The sequence below is a fragment of the Numida meleagris genome, chromosome 27 (assembly GCF_002078875.1).
Source record: "Numida meleagris isolate 19003 breed g44 Domestic line chromosome 27, NumMel1.0, whole genome shotgun sequence".
Lineage (NCBI taxonomy): Eukaryota > Metazoa > Chordata > Aves > Galliformes > Numididae > Numida > Numida meleagris.
Genome location: NC_034435.1, coordinates 2,145,356 through 2,154,783, shown reverse-complemented (window position 1 = coordinate 2,154,783; position 9,428 = coordinate 2,145,356). Strand labels below are relative to the sequence as shown.

The 9,428-nt window shown below is 62.2% G+C and overlaps 1 protein-coding gene across 1 annotated transcript; it reads right to left on the bottom strand.

Moving 5' to 3' along the window:
- ABHD17A (abhydrolase domain containing 17A) lies at positions 3,845–9,417 on the bottom strand. The gene is made up of 4 exons (XM_021378833.1): positions 8,771–9,417; positions 6,608–6,802; positions 5,600–5,779; positions 3,845–4,779 (listed from the first exon to the last, which is right to left on the bottom strand). The coding sequence occupies exons 1-4, from the start codon at positions 9,082–9,084 to the stop codon at positions 4,554–4,556; spliced, it is 915 nt and encodes a 304-aa protein (XP_021234508.1). The 5' UTR covers positions 9,085–9,417; the 3' UTR covers positions 3,845–4,553.

Genomic DNA, 9,428 nt, shown 5'->3' with positions numbered 1-9,428 from the left:
TAATCCTAAACCCTAATCATAACTCCCTGCCCCAAACCATAATAACACCAATCCTAACCCAACCCCACACCCAGCCCTCACCCTGACCTTAATCCGATAACCCTAATCCAAACCCTGACCCTGATCCTAACAAAAAGTCATATAACCATAGTCCTAACCCTACCCTAAACCCCAATAGCTTAACCCCAACCCTAACCCTAACACTGACCCTAACCAAAACACTCCTAACCCTAAACCTAATGCTTCCCCAAACCTAACCACTTATCCTAACGCTAACCCTAACCCTGACCATAACAAAAACCCAATAACCCTAATCCTAACACCTATCTTTAACCCTAACTCCAGCCCTAACAACAAACCCTGACCCTGACCCCTACCCCTAACTCATCATCCTAAACCCTAACCATAACCCTAACTCTAACGCCCCTAATCCTATATGAAACCCTACAATTAAACACAACCTAACAACCCTGACCCTAACAAGGGCCCTCATATCCCTGGTGTAACTCTAACCGTCACCCCAATACTCTACACTGACCCCTAAAACTAACTCCTAATCCTAAACCATAACCCTAACCCCGACCCTGACCGAACCCCGTATCTCTACTGCAGCGATGCCAGCTTGAAAACACCCAAAAACAGCCCAAGAAAGAACCAAAATCAACATGGCGGCCATCCCCGTCTCCTCTCTTCCCAAAGGGCCTCCACCCGTCCCACCAGAAAACAGGGAGAGCTGGCCCGTGTGTGGAGCACGTACCCCCAGAAAAGACGACGTTTTCATTTTTGTGTCAGAGATCAACATTTATTTGATGTAACTTCAGCTCGTGTAGAAACATCGCACGCAGAAACACCGAGTCATGCCATTGCCGCGCCTTTGGGATTCTCGCACCCATCAGCCCAGGGATGGGTTCGGGGTTTGTCAGCTCTGCACATCTGCCTGGAAATGTTCTGGGGTCTCAGCGCAGCCCCAGTGCACAGGAGCGGTGCCACCAGAGTTCGTACAATTATAAAGAGAGAGAGGAATGGATGGGAAATGGGAAAAGGATAAGGGAGAAGGCAACAGGAAAAGGGAAAGGAAAAAGGGAAAGGGGGAAAGGAAAATGGAAAAGGAAATAGGAAAAGGGAAAGGGGAAAGGGGAAAAGGGAAAGAAGAAAGAAAAGGGGAAAAGGAAAAGGGGAAAAGGGAAAGGGAAAAGCAAAAGGGAAAGCGAATAGGAAAAGGGAAAGGGAATAGGAAAAGGGAAAGGGAATAGGAAAAGGGAAAAAAGAAAGGGGAAAGGGAAAGAAGAAGGAAAAGGGGAAAAGGGAAAAAAGAAAGGGAAAGGGAAAAGCAAAAGGGAAAGGGGAAAGGGAAAGGAAAAGGAAAATGGAAAAGGGGAAGGGGTAAAGGAAAGGGGAAAGGGATAAAGGGAAGGGAAAGGGGAAAAGGAAAAGGGAAAGGAAAAAAAGGAGTAGAAAGAGGAGAAAGAGAAGGGGAAAGGGGCAGGAACGAGAAATGGAAAAAAGAGGGAAAGGGAAAGGGGAAAAGGAAGGGGAAAGGGAAAGGAAAGTGAAAGAGGAAAGGGAAAAAAGAAGAGGAGCGATGCTGGGAGGAAAGGCCATTTCTCAGCGCTGCCAGAACATCCTCCCACGGGGTCATCTCCGCAGGGATGAGCTATTCGGTGTGGGGGATACACCCCATTCCCCACACCCTGGTCCCCCCACCAAACATCCCCCCCACCCTTTGGATGCCCTCAGCCCCCACAGATGCCCCCAGCACCCCCAGCCCCGCAGGCGCCGTGTCCGGACGTATCGCTGCAGGGCCGTGGCAGCCCGTGGGCCTCCCTTCACCGTCCCAGCCTCCAGGCATCGCTCAGGCATAGGATGACAAAGGGAAGCTCACGGGAGCGAGGGGCCGCACTGCTCCGGGAACAGAGTGTGCTCCTGCAGAGGGAGGAGAGAAGTGAGATGGGAGGGGGTGGGGGGCAGGGGATCCCCCCAAACCGCGCCGCATCCATTTGGGGTGAGCCCACAGCTCCGCTCAGTGCCACCCCGCAGCCCTGGGGTTGGTTTGGGACGTGGGGGGCGGGCGGTGCACGCAGGCAGCGCTGGGATCCGAGGGGTTGGGTGTGAGCGTGGGTGTGCAAAGCGGAGAGAGCGAGTGGGGCATTGAAGGGCAGCGTGTGTGCGTGTGTACGGCTGCGGGTGTGCACCCACGTGGGTGTGCGTGCAGTCTGTGTGGCTGAGCACGGGTGGGTGCATGCGTGCATGTCTGCGTGCACACGAGTGGGTGTGCACAGTGCAGAACCGGGTGGGTGTCCCATGGCTGCAGCTCCCCAGGACCCTACAGGGTTCCCCAAGGCCACCCCCATCCCCGCGCTGTGCCCCCATCCCACCGGGGCCGCTCTCTGGCTGCAGCCATGGGCTCAGGGATGCTCACAGCGCTGTCCCCACCCCAGCCGTCCCTGCCAGCCCCATTGCTGCCTCACTCACCTGGTGGGGCCGAGCCAGGTGCTGCTGTGGAGCATCCTCATCCTCGTCCTTTCCCCTTCCCTCCATCCCATCCGGCGCCGTGCTGAGCCCCTCGCCCTGCTCTCCCTCTTTTGACCCCCTCCCCACTCCCAACCCGAGCACTATGGGCTCCTTCCCCGCTGCCCTTTTATACCATCATTATTCATATGACAAGCACGTGAAAAAAACAGAGCGGAGCTCGGAAAAAAGCTCCTTAAGGCGCTTTAATTCAGTTTCCTGGGTCCCATGACTGAGCTCGGCCTGTGAGCGGGGTCCCATGACCACGGCACGCAGGCCCCGGCCATCAAAAGGCTCCTTTATGCCCTGAAGACTTAAATCCCTCTTGGCTGGGACCCCCAGGCGCCCCGTGCCCAGCCCTGCAGCCCCATCTGCACTTGGGGACGGGCCCATTGCCCCGTTTGTGGGGGATGCTGTGCCCAGAACCCCCCAGGTGGGTCCGGCTCCTGCACTGCGAGGACCCCACGCCTCAACTCCTCCCATCACCGCATGCAGCAACGGGCCCAGACCCACAGCCCTGACCTCTGACTCCCTGTAAAAGTACAGGGACTCCTTGTAAAGGAGCACAGCCCACACACCCCCGCTGGGTCCGGACTTTAGAGGCTGGGCTGAACGTTTCTGCCTTTTTGCTCTTTTTAAACTCTCTCGAGCAGCCACGATTTGCCCTGAGGTTCCCCCACAACCCAACCCCCAGCCCCCAGCCGTCCTGCCAGCGACGCGGGGCTGCTCCCAAGCACCCACAGCTCAGCAGGCAGCGCTAAGAGGATGAAAACGCACCGGGTGCACACAACAATGCCTCTGTGCCGGGATTAGGGCGCTGCTCCAGCCCCGCTCCTCGGGGTCAGGGTGGTGGGGAGCGGGGCTGTGCGACCGCAGCGCTTCCAGGACACGTGTGAGCCCACGGCTTAACAACCACCCGGCACCTGTGGGCGGCACAGGGGTCCTGGGGGGGGACGGAGGGGTTTGTGGGGAGCGGGGACCCCCGTGGCCCCACCTGAGCCCTCAACAAAAGGCACATGGCAGTGCTCTGAGCGTGAGGCCCCACCGAGCGCAGCTTAAGGAGATTATCGCTCCTCACATGAGCCTGCAGCCCCGCAGCTGGGAGGAGGGGACAGCGGGGCGACACGGACACAGCATGGAGATGGGTGGGAGCCCCGCTGCCCCATGGGGCGGTGCAAGATGATTTCAGGGCTGTCCCGGGGCCCACACGCTCCTTCCCCACCTGCTGGTGCCTTAGGGCTGGAGCTGGGGATGAGTTCCCAGCCCAGCAGGCACGCAGCTCAGCGGGGGGAGCAGGGGACCAGACCCCCAGCCCCGTGCAGAAGGGCGACGCGGGTAAAACGCTAAACCTCAGCTCTTTATTCGGTGCCCGGTTTCCTCGCCCCGCTCTCTGAGAGGACGGAGAGCAAGTGGCAGGGGACGAGTGTCACAGGGAGACCTGAACACGGGGAGCGCTCCGAGGGCAGAGCGGGGCCCGAGCGGAGGGAGGGGTGTGGGGCAGGGGGACACCTCCTCCATGCATCCCCAACCTCCCCTCGGGGAGGCAGCTCTGCCCCAGACAGGGAGCAGCACCAGGCATCTGCCGCAACACCAGCGCGTCCCAGCAAGGCTCTGCTAGGAGCAGGAGCTGTGCCCTCCCCCGTCACACAGCGCCACAGAGGACGGGCTCACCCCACAGCTGCCCCCCGCCCAGCTCCCCTTATTGCTATAGTGGGAGCAGCAGAGCAGCCGGGAGGAACTCAACAGTTCGTTGTTTTAGGAGAGGGGACGAGGACGTGTCCGAAGCTGAAGATTCACCATCAGGAGGGGCTCTGCTCTGCCTTGGGGGGGAGGAGTGAGCCCAGCCGGGGGTGCCAGCAGCACCAGGTGACGCAGGGAGGGAGGAGAGCTGTGCTGCGTCCCGCAGGAAACGCGCTGTCCGCTCGAGGCTCCCGAGGCCGGGGCTGTACAAACCCATCGTGCCTCCAGCAGCAGGGACTGGGAGCGCTGGGAGAACTGGACAAACACGCGACAACCCCCACCCTGCCCTGCCCTCCGCCCCGCGGCTAGTTGCGTTGGCTGGCCAGCTCCTGGGAGATGAATTTCCGAAGGCGCTCGAGGTACTGGCTGTAGAGTTCAATGTCATTGTGCCCGGCCCCATCCACCCACAGGGGCTCCACGGCTTTGGGACAGCGTTCGAAGAGTGCCAGGCCATGGGAGAAGTCGATGACTTCGTCCTCGGTGCCGTGGATGATGAGGACGGGAGAGGTGATTTTGGAGATCTTCTCAATGCTGCCAAGAGGGTGGAAGGGGAAGAGATGACAGAGGGGGGTAAGTGCAGGGATTGAGGCAGCCCTACCCCTCCTGCCCCCTAAAACACGGCCCCCCGGGGAAAGGCAGCAGGAAATGCTCTTTGATCACAGCAGAGCACAGGGACGCGGAGCTTCTGCCAGCACCACAGATGAGGACCAGAGAGCAATGACAGCGGCCCCGCGGGACCCAGGCAGGGCCGAGGGAAACCGCCCCCGGACAGCGCGATCCTGCGCTGGGATCAACCGTGCCTGGCAAGCGTGGCTCTTCTCTTCTCATCCCGGTCCCCAGGGCCCAGGACACAAAGGCCGAGCGAGGCCATCGGGACGCAGGGCGTGGGCTGGTGGCTCCCGGCCACACTTTGCAGCTCAGGGACCGTCCCTGAGGCCCCGCTGGTCTGGCTGCAAGGGAGAGGCAAAGCAAGAGCTTGCTGCACCCCAGCCCGCAGGCACCGCCTCTGCCCTCCTCAGGGTGGAGGGGGAAAAGCCCCAAATGCTGCCCTGGTGTGAGAGACCTCCCAGGGCCCTCCAGGTGACACCCAGGGGGGCAGGGAGATGGCTGCTGGGAAGGGATGCTGGCACAGCACGGCTGGGAGGTGACACCACCAGGGAACGTGAGCAGGACACGTGGCACAGCCCTCAGGAGGGGTTACAGATCCCCCTGCAGGGACCACATGTAAGGCAGGAGGGTCCTGATGGGCGTATTTAAGGCGATCACAGGTCCCTGATTTTCCCCTTAACCCTTCGTCACGGCCAGGGCTGGCATCCGGGACTGTCCCAGCCCCTTCTCCTCAGCCACTCACTTGGGGAAGGCATCGAACCAGTAGGTCTTCTTGGTCTCGGGGAAGGCGACTCTCATGCCAGAGGTGAGCGGGGAGTGGAGCACGATGGCAGCGCACTCGTAGCGGGACGCCAGGTCAACGGTGGGCACGGTGCCGATGCTCTGCCCGTACAAAATGATGTTCTCCGGGCTGATCCCGTACCTGGGGGAGGAGAGGGCAGGTCAGGGCCCAAGCATCAGGAACATTCCCATCACCGGGAGTCGCAGCCCGGGCATCACCCTGCTCTGGTCACTGCACGCTGCAGGGTGGAGATGGGGCTCCGTCTCCTCTGCCTTCCCTCAGCTCTTCCAGGTGGGGCACAAAGCAGCCGCCCTGCTCGCTGAGCTACCTGCTAACACTGTAGCAATTAGTGCTAATTAGGAGTTGCGCAGCCACGGCGCTGACCTCGGGGAACACGCGTGTAGGAGTCAGAGGGGCCATCCCCACCGTGGCCTCTGGGAGCAGCCCGGGCTGAGCTGCCGGAGGAGCTGTGGGGTGTCAGGGCTCAGCCCCACTGGGAGTGGGGCTATGGGGGGGCAGGGCAGCACACAGCTCCTGTGTGAGCCGGGAGCAGTGCCTGCAGGGGTAAGGAGGCCCAGGGCTGCAGCAGGAGCTCAGTGTGGCTAAGATGGAACGCACCACAGCCCCGTGACACCGAGCACTCCGAGCAAGGCCATACCCTGTAGCACCCAGGTCCCCTCGTCTGCTTCCCCCACAACAGCTTTCCGGCCCCCCCCTTCCCATTCTGAGCAGCCCGGGCCCCTCTCTGGGACATTTCCTGTTTTCCAGAGCGCTGTCCCGACGGGCTCTTCCTGCAGCCGAGCCTGCACAGCCCCCCAACCCCAAGGGACACCTCCGTGCTCGTCACCGCATCACGGTGGTGACAGACAGCAATCTCCCACCCCCCACACGCACGGGGGGGGGGGGGGGGGCTGGAAACAGTGCACGAGCGGCAGCACGGCGCTCAGCCCCCCACCCCGACCAGCTCACCGCGTCCGCAGCGCCTGCCACGCCGCGTCGATGTCGGAGTAGAGGTTCCTCTCCGAGGGTTTGCCCGTGCTCGCGCCGTAGCCCGAGTAATCGTAGGAGAAGATGTTGCAGTTGATGCGCGTGCCCAGCCCGATGTAGAAGCTGCTCATCTGCCCCAGGTCCACGGCGTTGCCGTGCGAGAAGAGCACCGTGTACCTGCGGCACGAGACAGGCACGGAGGGTTAACGGGGGGGGGGGGGGGGGGAGTGAGGGCATCTATTGTGAGAGCTGAAATCCCGGCACGTAAAGGGACACGGGAACGTCCTCGGGATGCCCCGACCTTCCTCAGGGCTCGCTACCAGCAGAAACAGGCAGCCCAGAGCCACAATGCCTCCCTTGAAGTTTTTCAGTCTATTTTTGGTTAAAAAAAAAAAAAAAAAAGCTCCGGATTTGGGGCCGTTTGCCCAACGGGGATTTTAAGTAATAATTCTGACAGCAGATTTTTTTTTTTTTTCCCCTCTCCTGAGGCTGGCAAGGCACCAGACCTTGGGAGAGAAGAGAATTGTGGGAGTGACAAGGCACAAGAAATTTCCACCATAAGGGGGAAAAACAACGTGCGTCGTCAGAATGAACAGGAGCAGCGCGCTGCTGGAAGCTCGGCTCTCCTCTGCTGGGGGAGGCAGCAGGGCCCGCTCCTCACTGAGCCCCCAGCAATGGGGAAGACGCCCCTGATTCAGCTCCTTGGGGCTCCCGATGGCTGGCATGGCCGCAGAGCCACAGCGAGAGCAGTGGGCGCACACAGCACGACAGCAGGGAGAGGGGGAGCTCAGCCCCTCCAGCCAGGAGCGGAAAGTCAAAAGGAAACGCTTCAGAGCGGAACAAACGTCCAGCAGAGCTGAACCATGGGCACAGCGGGCAGTGGGAGCCCCGGGAAGCAGGCCCACGGCTCAGCCCCGGCGCCTGGATGCTAACGGGCCGCCCCACAGCGGGGACGAAGCAGACCCCGGCAGGAAGGCGGCGGCGGGACGGAGACGGGACCTTGCCCAGCCCGCGTGTCACCCAGCGCTTCCGCAGGGCCAGCAGCGGAGGCCTCGAGGCCGCAGGACACAGGAGAGCGGATGCGCAGGCAGAGCAATCCCGTGGCTGTTTCCTCTCTCTGGAGACGTGCAACAGGACGGGAGGGAGCAAACACCCCGACCAGGCGGCCTGGGGATGCCCGCCACGTCCCAGCTATACCTGCAGGTGCACCGCTCTGTGCTGCGTGGAGCCAGGCAGGGTTTGCAAAGCCCAAACCTAGCTGTGCTCTGCTCTGCTCCACGGCTGGGCCTCCTGGAGGCAGTGGTGACAGCGCTGTCACAGCGAGGCCAGCCCGAGTGTGTGCGGCTCCAGAGCTCCATGAGCGCCGCCAACGCGGGGAGCAGCTGCTGTGCTCCCCCCAGCGCCCGCCCAGCCAGGGGGTCTCCGGCCCACGCCCCTCATTGCCCCTCGCCAGCTGTCCCAGCAGATCCCAGGAAGCTGCCATGGATTCCTGGAGGTTCCAAGCGAAGCGTCCCACTCTGCTTTTTATGGGGGGACACATTCCCCCAGCCCCAGCCGCTCGGAGCCCGCATCCTCCCTTCCCAACAGAATGGCTGCAAATCAAGCTCTTCCTACCTTTACAGACCTATGGGGCGGTCTGCAGCGAGCCGTCCCTAAATCCCTTCTGGCTTCCAACCCTGTTGCTCTTCTCTTCGCAAAAATCAAACGCGCCCAGCAAACGAGAACCATAATGCAAATGCAGCTTGCCCTCGTGCTGCAGGCGTCTCCTGGTTGGGGGGCTCCAGACCATCCCCGTGGTCTCTGTAGGGCCGGGAGCTTGCTGGGGCTCTACAGAAGCTTTGCACAGACGCTGGGCACGCAACCGGAGCATGACATCACCAGCGTGACGTCAGAAGGGCACCTCGAGGACAGCCTCAGCCAAGAGGGGACGCCGAGGTCCCCGTAGCCTGCGGCTGCGCCCCAGCTCCCTCCCTCGACCTGTTCGGTCCCATTCCCAGTTCCACCACAAGCCAAACTGGTTCCGAGAGCTGAGCTCACCCGCGCTGTGGGACGCCTCCGAACCCCGCGGCACGGCGCCGGGTCGGGCTGGGGCAGGGAGGTGGCAGCCAGCGGGAGGGGAACGGGAGCCCCGGGCCCACCACTCACCTGGCTCCTGGCACGCAGCGGACGTACATGCAACCGATGCGGTTCCCTCGGCTGCTCTTGGTGACAAACACCTCGATGTTGTCCAGCTCCCGCTGGGAGTACTGGAAATCCGCCCGGTCCTTCAAGTGCAGCTTCCACCGCCCCGCAGCGCCGCCTCGTAGGGACCCGGTGCTGGTGCTGCCGATGGGCTCCGGCTCGGGGACCACGGCGTAGGTGGGCTCCGGGGGGAGGAACGCCAGCTTGGCGGCGATGCGGCTGGGGCAGGGGGGGCAGCAGAAGAGGCAGCAGAGCTGGCTGATCGACAGCCCGTTCATCACGGCAGCTTCGAGGCCGAACGTGGCCACACCGGGAGCGAGGGAGGATCCGAAGCAGCGCCGAGAGGCCCCGTCCTCGTCACGGCTGCCAGCGGTGCGGGGCAGCCAGCGGTCCCCGGCGGGTCGGGGCGGCCGCCATCCGTGTGCCCGGCGGCAGCCTGCAGCAGTCAGAGAGCAGCGAGGGGCACACGTCGCATCCCATCGCAGAGCGCGTGCCACGGGCACAACCCACGGCCACGGGCAAACCTGCCACCCCCTCCCACCGCTGTCCCAAGCCGAGGGGTACGCCGTGCCCACGCTCCCGACACCCCCGCTCCGCTCACAGCCCCACGCTCGCGTTGAGC